This window comes from Lepidochelys kempii, chromosome 11 (assembly GCF_965140265.1).
Source record: "Lepidochelys kempii isolate rLepKem1 chromosome 11, rLepKem1.hap2, whole genome shotgun sequence".
NCBI classification, from domain to species: domain Eukaryota; kingdom Metazoa; phylum Chordata; order Testudines; family Cheloniidae; genus Lepidochelys; species Lepidochelys kempii.
In genome coordinates, this window is record NC_133266.1 from 41845736 (window position 1) to 41859142 (window position 13407).

The 13407-nt window shown below is 40.7% G+C and overlaps 1 protein-coding gene across 5 annotated transcripts in view; it reads right to left on the reverse strand.

Moving 5' to 3' along the window:
- The window catches only part of OLA1 (Obg like ATPase 1), a 201560-nt gene that overhangs the window by 61808 nt on the left and 126345 nt on the right, over positions 1-13407 (reverse strand). For all 5 annotated transcript variants that reach the window (XM_073305886.1, XM_073305885.1, XM_073305884.1 and 2 more), the window contains 2 exons: positions 13267-13347; positions 12877-12974 (listed from right to left, as the gene is read on the reverse strand). In XM_073305886.1, the coding sequence (XP_073161987.1) occupies positions 12877-12974; positions 13267-13347 (179 nt within the window). The remainder of the gene's footprint in view (positions 1-12876; positions 12975-13266; positions 13348-13407) is intronic.

A 13407-nucleotide genomic window follows, 5' to 3' on the forward strand; every position in this document is an offset into this window, starting at 1 on the left:
AACATCCCTGTAATGGTAATGCTCTAGCATCATACCACAGGTGAGTGTGTCTGGAATGTTACCGTGACAAAGTTCCTCCTCTGCCTTTGTGGGTCCTGCACTTATTGGCGGAGTTTCTCGCCTCAGAGGTTCATGGCAGCCCTCAGTTTGGCAACTTTCGTGGCTCAAATCTGCCATTCACTGAGTTAGCCTCAGCACTGGCCAGTACGGGGAAAGGAAGAACAATCCCTGCAGTCTCTGCTGATCCACCTAGTGGATCGGGGAACAGGCCGGAGACCTTCCCTTCTGGTGGAACCCACAGTTCAGTTCAACTCCTCCAGTATGAAGGAGGGAGTTGGGGGGATGGAGGGATGTGAGGAAACTCGGGCCCGCCCTCTACTCTGGGTTCCAGCCCAGGGCCCTGTGGATTGCAGCTGTCTACAGTGGCTCCTGTAATAGTTGTGTGACAGCTACAACTCTCTGGGCTACTTCCCCATGGCCTCCTCCCAACACCTTCTTTATTCTCACCACAGGACCTTTCTCCTGATGTTTGATAATGCTTGTACTTCTCAGTCTTCCAGTAGCATGCCTTCTCACTCTCAGCTTCTTGCACTCTTGCTCCCAGCTCCTGGCATGCATCACAAACTGAAGTGAGCTCCTTTTTAAACCCAGGTGTTCTGATTAGCTGGCCTTAATTGATTCTAGCAGCTTCTTGATTGGCTGCAGATGTTCTAATCAGCCTGTCTGCCTTAATTGTTTCCAGAAAGTTCCTGATTGTTCTGGAACCTTCCCTGTTACCTTACCCAGGAAAAAGGGACCTACTTAACCTGGGGCTAATATATCTGCCTTCTATCACTGTCCTGTAGCCATCTGGCCCGACCCTGTCACAGTTATCTATAAAGAAACCTGGAAAATCTTGTAGAAAAATAAGCCTGTCATGCTCCCAATCTAAAGAGGAGGAGGAGATGCAACACTCTTCAGGGAATGGAGGAGATGCTGCAGTGGGTGTTACTAGAGGCCTCAACCCCAGAGATACATATCTTAAAGCTTGTGGGAAGTAGCTGTGGAGAACAAAATGCCAACTGATATTCAGACTGTGCCACAATAATGATAAGGAATTTGTGCCAATGGAGCCATGGAAGTACATGGTGCTACTGCAGATGAAGCCACTGCTATCAGTCCCAAATAGTATAGTGTGGCAAAGTTCCTCCTCTACCTTGGTGGATTTGCTCGCCTTGGAGCTTCACAATGGCCCTCAGATGGCCATTTTCATGAACCCACAGTCCAGGTCAACTCCTCTTGTGTCTGACCAGGAGTTGGGAGGTTTGGGGGGAACCTGGGCCGGCCCTCTACTCTGGGTTCCAGCCCAGGGCCCTGTGGAATGCAGCTGTTTAGAGTGCCTCCTGGAACAGCTGTGCAACAGCTACAATCCCTGGGCTACTTCCCCATGGCCTCCTCCCAACACCTTCTTTATCCTCACCATAGGACCTTCCTCCTGGTGTCTGATAATGCTTGTACTCCTCAGTCCTCCAACCATATGCGTTCTCACTCTCAGCTCCTAGCGCCTCTTGCTCCCAGCTCCTAACACACACACCACAAACTGAAGTGAGCTCCTTTTTAAACCCAGGTGCCCTGATTAGCCTGCCTTAATTGATTCTAGCAGCTTCTTGATTAGCTGCAGGTGTTCTAATCAGCCTGTCTGTCTTAATTATCTCCAGAAGGTTCCTGATTGTTCTTAACCTTCCCTGTTACCTTACCCAGGGAAAAGGGACCTACTTAACCTGGGGCTAATATATCTGCCTTCTGTTACTCTCCTGTAGCCATCTGGCCCGACCCTGTCACAATAGTTATAGATAATCAGGCATAAAAGGCAGAATAGGTCTTTTGCCTCAAAGAATGCATGAGGAGTTGACAGTACCAATATCAGAGGTAAGTGCTCATCATACAGAACAAGTGCTAAGGGACCCAATGGTGCTGGAGGTGTAAACATCATCACTAGGGAAGATGAAGACACAATGGCTCTGTCTCAGACAGTACTGGTGAATACTGATGTTTATGAACAGACCTTGACTTGGTACTGGAGCATATTTTAAGAGGCTGTCCCTTTTTTTGGGACCAACTATGAGACCTAGACAGTCTGTTAGTCTTCTCCTGCAGCCACCTTGTAAGCTGTCATTTGTTCATTGGTCTGTGCCTTGCACGCCTCATGTTTGCACCAAGGATATAATGGGGGTTTGGACTGTGAACACCAGGAAGGATCTCTCAAGCAGAGGGGAAGGAGGCTGGGTAGTGAAATACATATAGGGACAACACATCAAAGAACTCTAGTTACAATAAGGTAAGTTCTTTCCTTTCTTCGAGTGCTGGTTGCTATGTATATTCCACTTTGGGTGACTGACAAGCAGGACTCAGAGAGGAGACAGGCAAATGCAAGGATGCAGCCAGTATGGATGTAGGACTGCCACTCCAAAGGATAAATCAGCTGTGGAGGCTTGAACTAAGGCATAAACTTTGTGAAGGTATGAACAGAACTTCACACAGCTGCTCTGCAAATGTCAAGTAGGAGCACTCCTCAACAAAATGCTACTGAAGCCACTTGTGCTCTAGTGGAATAAATCCTCACTTCTTGTGTGGGATGAATAGGAGCAAACTAAAAGTAGAACGCAGCCAGCAATCCATTTAGAGTCAAATAAAGCATTCATTCTCCTATAGCCACAATCTAGGTGACTCTTTAATAGATATTGTTCTTTCCAAGTAAAAGCCTGAAGTGTCGAGGTAATGAAGTCTCTTTCACTGGTGACATGAAGCTTTGGGAAAGACAGTAAATGTACTGTCTGGTTTATGTGAAAATCCCAAATCACCTTTACGGTGAATTCAGAGTAAAGTCTTAGCAAGACTCTGTCCTTGTGGAATACTATATATGGTGAATGGGCCACAGAAGCTCCAAGTTCGCCAACCCTCTCGGTGAAGTGATGGCTACCAGGAAGACCACATAAGTGACAAATGAGACACTGAGCATGTACCCATCAATTTGAATGGTAGTCTAGTTAACATCAAAGAGTAGTAAGTTAAGATCCCATTGTGGAGCTGGTTTTGTTACTGGGTGAGAAGGTTCTAATCAAACTCTTCAGAAACCAGGCCATCACTGGGTGAGTGAAGACACAGTGATCATCAGTGAGTGGGTGGCATGCACTGATCACCACCAGGTAAACATACAGGGAACTAACAGAGACCCGCAGCCTTAAGATTGAGCAATAATCCAGAACAGAGTGAATGTTAGCTACGTCTTGGGAGAGATGGTGTTGCTGGGCCCAGACAATCATTTCTACTTGGATAAATAATACTTTCCAGTGGAATCCTTTCCGCTATTAAAAATTTCTTCAACTGCTTCCGACCATGATGGTTCTAGGTCTGATGCCCATCCAAATACCATACCATAAAATGAAGAAATTCTGGATTAGGATGTTGACATTGTCTTGGATCAAGAGTTCCAGAAAGGTTTGGATGGTGATGGGTGGACAGGCTGACATTTTTAGAAGAACAAGAAACCAGAACTACCTGGGTCTCTGGGGGTGATGAGAATGACTAGTGCTCTGCCCCATCAGATCTGTCAGAGGGCTTGAGGTAACAGTGGGATGGGAAGAAAGGCATTTCTTGAGTGACCTGTTCACAAAAGCAAGAGGACATTGCCTTTGGATCTGTGTCCCTGAGCACCAGTGGAGCAGAATGTGTTGCATTTCCTGTTCTTGTGGGATGCAAAAAGGTCCCATGTAGGGGTTCCCCACTGAGCGAAGCTCGGGTTAGTATGGTATTGTGTAGTTCCCACTCATGGTCAGTGGTGAAATGCCTGTGAGGTCATCCCCCAGTGAATTGTGAACACCTGGAAGGTATACTGCTGACAGGGTAACAATGTTAGATGCATCAATTCCATAAGTTGACTACTTCAACAAAAGGGGGATAGATTTCACTTCTCTCTGTTCCTGATATAGAACAGTCATAATGTTCTCTGAAATTAGGAGGATATGTTGGGATCATATGAGTGGGAAGAACACCTTATGTCTTCCCAGGCTGCTCTCTTTAGGAGATTTATATGCATTCTAGTCTCTTGAGGCATCCAGATGCCTTGCACTGTGGGTTCATCCATGTGGGCTTCCCAGCTGAGAAGCAAGGCATTTCTAACTAGGGTTTTCTCAGGTGTGGGAGGCAGGAAGGGAACTCCCATATGTACATTCTCGGAGTCTTTTCACCACATCAGTGAGGCCTTAACCTTGAAAGGAGGGGAGACAGCCACCATAATGTTCATGCTGTGTTAGCAAAGCATATACACTGTTCAAAGCCAACCCTGCAGGAAATGGAGGTGGAACCTAGCAAATGTCACATAAGGACAATACCATGTGTCCCGAGAATATGAGGTATACCTGTATTGATCTCTGAGGACAGTATTACCTGATTGATTAGGTTGCTCGTGAACTGGAAACTGTCCACAGTGAGGTAAGCTCTTGCCCTGACGGAGTCTAGAGTCACGCCTATGAATTCTATAGTTTACATCGGATTCGGGTTAGATGGTTCTGTTTGCACACATATTCCCACGGATGTTAGGAGATGGAGCAGCAATGATGTTGATGTCAGAACTTCTAGTCAGCACCTGTGTGACAGCCTGTAACCTTATGTTCACCACTTTTACAAGACTATCACGAATTCTGTACAAAATATGCCTTGTGAGGTATCAACATAATCAAGTGGACTATTACCAGGTTGAGCGGCCATTCTTTGGCAGGAAGAAGCGTGTGAGCAAGAAATATACATCTCGGCAGACAGACTTGCTGTTGCCTGAACCCCAGCTGGAGAGGATTTTCAAAGAAGAGAAATGCTATAAGAAGGAAGAACAGAGGACACAAATACCCTCCTCTCTAGTAATGGCATCAACAACTTTGAGAGACAAAGGAAGCATCAGTGAACTGGGAGAGTGATCCTGACTGAAAGAGTTCAGCCAGTAAAAACACTGGTGAAAAAAACCTTTGCTTTGAATTCATTTAGCTTATTAAGTTAGGTATTAGTTTGTGTTTCACTTTTCATTTCTTTGTAACCAATTCTGACTTTTATGCCCCATTCTTTGTAATCACTTGAAATCTATCTTTCTGCAGTTAATAAACTTGTGTTATTGTTTTCCCTCACACAGTGTGTGTTTGGATTGAAGTATCTGGTACCTCTATTTGAGGTAACATGGTTTATGCATATCATTTTCTATTAATGAAATGCCTACCTTCTATGAACTTGTACTGCACAGAAGGAAAGAGTTAGGCAATACAAGACTCACATTTCTGGGGACAAATCTGGGACTGGAAATTTGCTGGTGTCACTCTGGAATATAATTCAGGAGTGGCTGGCTAGAAGCACTCATATGATTCAGCTGGGAGTCATTTTGCATGCTAGAGGCTGCGTCCAAGTAGACCAGGAGTGGTTATTCTCACAGCTAAGCAATGTAAAAGGCACCCCAATTGGAGAGCTGAGGGGACACAGTTGTCCCAACAGTCCAGCTTGTACCCTGGGGAATGTTGCAACCTGCCTGTCAGGAGCCAGTCTACTAGGTATGAGAAGACAGCCATTATGAGAGGCCTCTGCTGCCTTCACTGTGAAGGCTTTCGTAAATACTTTGAGTGCTGAACAGTATTATTGGTGTTTGGGACTTGCCACGAACTTGAGAAACCTTCTGTGAAAAGACTGGACATCCACATGGAATTATGCATCTTTCATGTTGAGAGCTGTGCACACACAGTTTCTGTCCAGTGTAACCAAGTGGAATTTCCATTTGTGAATAAATACATTGATCCAGCAGAGGTCAAGAATGAGTTTCCATCCTCCTCTTTCTTGGGAATCAGGAAATATTTTGAGTAAAATTATTTCCCCTAATATTGTGGTGGTACTTATTCTACTGCACCCAGAAGAAGATATTCTCTTTCTTTCAGGAGGATCTCCTTGTGCAAGCAGTTCCTGAAAAGGGACAGGGAAGGGGTTTTGAAAGGAATGAGGAGATTAACGTGACAGTATAGCTGGAATAGAGGATATCCAGCACCTAGCTGGCCATTGCTGTCACCCTTCACTTATGGGAAAATTGTGTCAGGCAGACACCAAAATAGGTGGAGGTGGTATCAGTCGTAGTTTTCAGCTCCTCTGGAACAGTGTACATCTCTAAACCTCTTGGGGGTTATGGAATTGTGTCTTACCTGTACCACCAAAGCAGCTTTGGGGAGGTTCTTTGTTATCAGTGTTTCCTTGCAGGACTGAGGCAGTACCAACAATACATGGGGGTTTCCACCAACTGTCCTAACCAGAAACAATGGTTCCCAATGCTTTGGGTTATGGTGTTTACTGTGGCAAAGTCAGTGCCACTGACAACATGGAGGCTGGCACCAAGGGAGTCTTAGTATTATGCACCTTCTGGTCAACCGTGAGGCTTAGGGGACTGAGTCCTTGAGACATGGCCAGAACAACATGCTCAACTCTGATGGAGCAGGGAAGGATCCTTACTCTTAGAGGTGGACATAGAGGGAGATCTGCCTTTATGGTTATGAATGTCTCCTGCTGTCATGGGAAGGTCAAGAAGGGAAGTCCCCAGCCTGTGCTTCTCCATTCCAGAGCCAGAAAATATGGTGCTAAGAGGCATCCTTCCGGATGTTTCTGCACAATGCACAGACACAAGCTTAATTTGGCCTTCTTGTGTGTATACATTTGATAGCCTTTAATTACAAGGTCAAATACTATTTTTTCCATGGGGCCACTGCCTTGTTCAGTACGCAGGATCGACTTGCTCTGGGGATGAATCAGGGCTGTGTAATACAGGAGACTTTGTGTGTGGGACACCTGCCTCATTTCCAGGAGCAGCTGGAAGATATGTAGCAAATGAGACATGGGATTTAAGAAAGGACAGTCCCATAGTTAAGACAGGTGAATGCTGCCCTGGAAAACTGGATTTTATCCCTGCCTCTGCCACAGAGTTCCTAGTTCAAAGGTGGCCACTAAGGGTGTGTCTACACTAGAAACTTAAGACTACCTATATTAGGTTGACTTATGGCCACCAAAGTAATTATTGCAGTGGTGCATGTCCACACCAGCAGCGCTTCCCCTGACCTAAGAAGGGCACTGTGGGGAGCTGAGAGTCCAGTCTCTCAGCTCCGCTGGCAGCTCCCTGCTGGGAGCCCTGCTGCCCCACACGTTCCCAGCAGGCTGTGCCCTCCCCGCAGCTCCCTGTTTGCCGCTGGGAGTGGGAGAAGCCACCTGGGGTTTCTCACTTCCTCATTCCCCACCTGTTTATGGCTGCAGCTGTGAAACTGACAAGACAGCCAGTGTTCCCTGGTGGGAGTAGGGTCCAGCCCCCTGGGCTTCTTGCCCTGGCTTCCAGCTGGGAGCAGGGTCCAGCCACCCAGCTCTCCAGGAAAGCTGGAATGGAGAGGGGGGAGAGCTGGGCTCTAGCTGCCTGGCTTTCTTGTCAGTTTCTCGGCTTCTGACAAGACAGCCAACAACTGATGTAAGTAATACAGCGTCTACATAGACACTAAAAAGAACGAGGAGTACCTGTGGCACCTTAGAGACTAACAAATATATTTGAGCATAAGCTTTCATGGGCTAAAACCCACTTCATCAGATGCATGCAGTGGAAAATACAGTAGGAAGATATTATATACACAGAGAACATGAAAAAATGGGTGTTGCCATACACACTATAAGGAGAGCGATCAATTAAGATGAGCTATTATCAGCAGGAGAAAAAAACCTTTTGTATGATAATCAGGATGGCCCATTTCCAACAGTTGACAAGAAGGTGATAGTAAGGGGGGGGGGGCGGGAATAAGCATGGGGAAAATAGTTTTACTTTGACACTGTCGCCCTAACTACACCGACAAAAGCCCTATGCCTCTCATGAAGGTGGAATTATTACGTCGGAGTAGTAGGGCACTTACATCAGCAGGAGCAAAGCTGTAGAGTGCAGACACTGACATAATTAGATCAACATAAACTGCCTTACAGTGACCCAACTGTGTAGTGTAGACAAGGCCTAACTACAGACTCCTCATTTTCAGGGTGCCCAAGTTGAGCCTCTCCAGTCTAATTTATAGAAGTGCTGAACACTCACAACTGCAACTGAAGTCAATGGGAGTTGTGCTTTTAACATATGAAGTGATATGCAAAGCTAAGCACTTTGCAAAATCAGGCCTTTGATGTCTCAAATTGGGCACTCAAAATTAGCAGATACTTTCAACCTCAATCTCTCTGTGCCTCAGTCCTCCATTTGTAAAATGAGGGTAATATTACCCCCCTCGTATGTCTACCAATCCCCTCATAGGGACATTGTGAAGATAAATTAACAGACATATTTGAAGCACTCATATACTGTAGCGATAAGCAGTATAGACACGCCCATTAAAAATGAATAATTCTAACTTTGGAACAGGGTTTAAATGGGGACTAGACTGAGATTCACCAATCCTAAACAATGATCAGACAGTAACAACTTTCTTTTCCTACTGACCTATGCTGAATTTGAACCATTGATCTCTAGGTTAAAGACTATTCCCTATTCACTGAATCACCCACTCTCTGCCTCACATTTCTCCCCTGGTACTGTGTAATTATTTGTTTCTATTTTTGAGTCATAACATTTGAGACAACATGGAAAAATGAAATAGACGAAACTATTGAAATTATATGGCCTGATATGCAGAAGGTGAGACTAGATCATCATAATGGTCCCTTTCTGCCCTGAAAAATCTATTAATATGAATATAATTTACATAATATAGTCTATACATAATTTTTATTATTGGGGGTGTACACAAACACACACACACACACACCCCAATAATAAAAATTATGTATAGACTATATTATATATAGTTAATTAGTGAAATAGCAAATTACTAGTTGCAGTGTGTGTGTGGTTATTTTACTAATTAACTTCTCACAAGCTAGGATTAATCAAATAAGACAATGACAAGACTCCTTGCAATTATCCAACAAAAAGTTTTGATGGTGGTAGGAATGGTGTGTGAGGGGCTTGAAAGCTGACTTGCATGGTATGAAATATTACAATAACGCAGGAAAATTTAGTATAGTGTAACAGAGCGCTTATGACAAGTCTTTCTATTTTTATGGCCTGGGAATTTCAAAGGGGCCTAAGGGAGTTAGGCACCTAATTCCCATTGACTTTCAATGCCTGTTCAACAGCTCGTGCTCATAGATCATTGAAATTCTTAGCAGTGAATTTTTGAAATATAGTTCTGAAATTATGATACTGCATATATATTTGGACACACTAGAAGTTTTTCAAATCTGAGTTATATCACAAAAGATTAGCACTGACAAATCAATTTTTAGGAATTCTTACAAACTATTTATCCCAAATAAGTAGTGTTACATGAAGTAGGAAAATCAACATTAGAAAATACTCTCAATTTACACTATTAAATGCTTTAAAACATCATTAAAGGATTAGTACAAGAAAATTTTACTTGGTAGAAAATGAAGTTCGGGTCCAAAGTTCGATTTCTACAATTTTGATATATATATAAACTTTATCAATGTTAAGTTGGGGGGAAAAAACATTTTAACATATCAAAACCAACAGATCTATTGGAGCAACGTACATTCTCATATTACTATGTTCAATATATCTCGTAAATGGATACTATGTTCTGACCCTCTTGAATCACCAAATATGCCAATACTGAAATTTACACCCTTAATTAAGTGATGGTTTGACAATTCTAATGTTCAGTGTTTGCTTCTAGGCAGTTTTAACTGAAAATTAATATGCTGTATTTAGTGTTCTTTGATCTGAGTAAAACAAGATGTTTAGAAAGTGTTAAGTTTATAGGTCCCCATAAAATTATTAGGAATTAAAAGGGGTTTTGGATTACTTTATTCAGTTAAAGAATAGCAATATGTAATAAAAATGGTTTCTGTGGATTCCTCTACACAACTTCATCCTTACGGTCATCTGATCATAAAACAAGTTCAACTAACACAGCTGTCATAGCAGCTTCTCTTCAAGGGCTAGGTCTTAATCATAAATCATCTGAATGACTAATTCAACACTGTTAAAATCAGCGAGTAGCTGCTTGGAGCCATTCCAGTTTTTACATTTTTCAAAAGGTCAATACACGTACTCACAAAGACAATAGTCTTATCTTTCACAGTTTTCTTCTTCTCTAAGATTGAAAAATAACATTACCACTTACATTTAAATGTTTTACATTAGCAATTAAAATGATCTTTAATTCTGAAAGAGTGACCCTAAAACAAAGGTAATTTTAGTTTTCCTCTTGCAGCCACAATCAAAATCCTCTCCCATTTCTTTGCTGATGCTTTAAATACTTTTCTAGTTGTTGAAAAAACTATGAAAATATTACGGATTTTCTGCATTAACTTTAACTCTGTTACAATAATATTACAAATTATATTCCAAAAACTTTTTTTTTTGCGCTAGTTGAGCAACTAATCCAAATGTAGCTCAGATTAAGAACATGAACATATACACACACAAAAATCACAAATTAAAAAGCATCTCACAGTAAATATATACTAATCATTTGCATCTGTCTGCACTGCAATGACAAAAGCCTACCGTTAGCATCCTTCACAGTAAAAAATTATTCTGTACTTTAATATAAAAGCTATGTTGCACAAACTGTGGATTTAAAGTTTTAAAAATGCTTCAATGAAGGAAAATGGCAATCTTTCTGGCTCCAGTAGATGCCATTCCCTATCACACAATGTTTCCCACTCATAAATACATGACAAATACTTCCTCAATCATTTTTTACGAGCAGGGATGCACAGGGGGTAGTCAATGGCTAGCTTGAGGGAAAATAGGAACAGCAGGCGGCAGAAACTGTACCGAAAATGGCTATGTGGTAAATTCTCTTCTGGAACATCACTCAGCTACACAGGCTTTGATCTTTCAGCTACAATTACACTAACATTCATGAGAGCTGGAATTTTTTTTTTAAACCTAAATCATTAGTTGTGCATAAAAACGGTTAAATCATTGCATTATATGACTTCCCAATTCAAACGTCTAGATTTTTTACAAATTAAAAATTATAATTTATACAAAGGTTTGCTTTCAATTGGCTATAACCATATCTCTACCCCAACTGGTCTCACAAAAAAACAGGGGATGTCTGGCAACAGCTAAATCACAGACTGGCATCTCACAAGTAGTCTGTTTACCATTAGGGTCTGGGAAATGGTATTTACTGTACAATTGGAGCCATTGAACTCTACCTGTAATCATCCAAATACAGGTGTGAAAATCCCTTTTGGAAAAGGAAACTGACTCATCCAGTTTCAAATAAACTTTGTACTGTCCTAGTGAGCCTCAGAAAACCTCAAACATTTGCACTTAAATTAGGACGGTTAAGATTTACTGCACTGTCAGGGGATAAACTTTTAAAAATTCTATTCCTCACCGAATATGGAAGAATTTAGGACTAGTTATCACAGTTTCTGCCAAGTTTCAATTTTAAGTCTGTATTTTCAAAAATATAAACTTTCAGAAAGGTTAAATTTAGTTCCCTATCATAAATACAAATGTCTTATAGTAGTATCAACAAGACAGTTTTAGTTGCAGTAATTTCAGAAAATTTATTCTAATGATTTATTGGAGTTAACCATATGACATTAATTATTGTTTTGGCTTCCAGTCTATGAACGTTTATTTTTCAGTTTAAAGCCTTTTCGCTCTTTGATATCATATGGAAATGAGAATTTTTAATGGAAATGAGAATTTTTAATGGAAAATTGAAACCATGTGCATCTAAGTACTTAATGAAGTACAGGGAGAAATGGAAGGTGCATTTTAGGAGAATTCAGATATTTTGCTTTAGATACTTTTCATTTGTTTGGATGACTTAATGCAGCTCTCTATTCACAAACATACATTTATATCCCAAAACCTTAAAGATCTCACAATTAAAGTGTTTACAAATCTTTAAACTATATAATTTGTTGTAAATTTTAGAACAAATATGTTGTCATTAATTCTTCTTTGTAGCGTAATATTGAATCTGTCTCTCCTCTCCAATCCAATTGTCTGTCTCAAATGCTATTCTTTATGACAAGCTAACGCACTATGCTTTTCAACAATGGAAACCCAAAGTATTTTCACCATGTTGGAACTGGATCTTCATCCAGTTCATTGCATGTCTGATAGAGAGCCTTATTCTGTAACCATTATTCACCCAAGTCATCTTGACATTAACAAGAATATTTGTTTGAGTAAAAACCATGTATGAAGGTAAAAATACTGCTTATATGAAGTATGAGAGAGTAGGCCTAAATACCACAAGGAAATTGTAAAACGTCTTCCTTTGTGTGTTATGCACAACTGTTAACAATGCCAAGCACTGTTGGCACTCAAACGTAAATGGAAGTGTATTGTTGAAATGTTCAATAATAAATGAATGCCACAGTACAAAAAAATTCTGTCGCATTACAAATTAAAGTTTTACTCTTTCAGCACATAACAAATGAAAAGCAATTATATGAATAATCAGTGTTTAATAATGTTTAAAAGCCAGTGTTATTGGAAAGTAATGGTTTCTAACCAGATTGAGTCCATTTCTGAAATGGATTTGTTTTCTTCACAGTTATTAAGTTTATGTTAAAACTGAAGGAGGGGAAAGGATTTGCTTCTGCTTGGTAAATTCATTGGGGCATTTTTATCACCACTGCACTCAGGCAGAACTTTTAGGGAGATATAAGAAGTATGAAAGATATTGATTTATATTAAGTAAAATAATAAGAATAATCCTTATGTCCTTTTAAAAAATAGTGAAGTATGTGCCATTGAGAACTATGAAAGTGTGAATTTCATATATTAAAACTAAGCAAACTCACCATTTGTTTTTACATCGAAGGTAATCCTTTTCCGAGAGGTTAATCAAGTAAATCATTGGTTTTGAAGTCAAAAACAAGTATTTGTTCAACACATCAATCTAAAAATGAGGATATAAAGGCAGAATCTTAAAAACAGAATGCAGTTACTGTAATCAACATTTTCAAACTCAGTTTCTTTTTTATTATTTGTATTTCTGAAAGGGAAAATAACTGCTTCAAGTAATATATATATATATAGTATACTATGATAAACAAAATCTACTGATAAATTTAACATTCAATTCAATACCCTATAACTCTCATGGATTCTTTTGTATTTAAATATTTTTACCAAGTGAAAACAATAATAGGTAGAAATATTAAGAGTCTATGCATGGGATAATAGCCTACCTCTTTGTCATTCCAATCATGATAGAAGCGCACAGGTTTCTTTTCATCTATTACCCAGGTTTTGATTTTACACATTATGTCCTATGCAGGATTAAGAGGAAACAAAGTAATTAAAGTAGATGAAGAACAAACTCAGCGGGA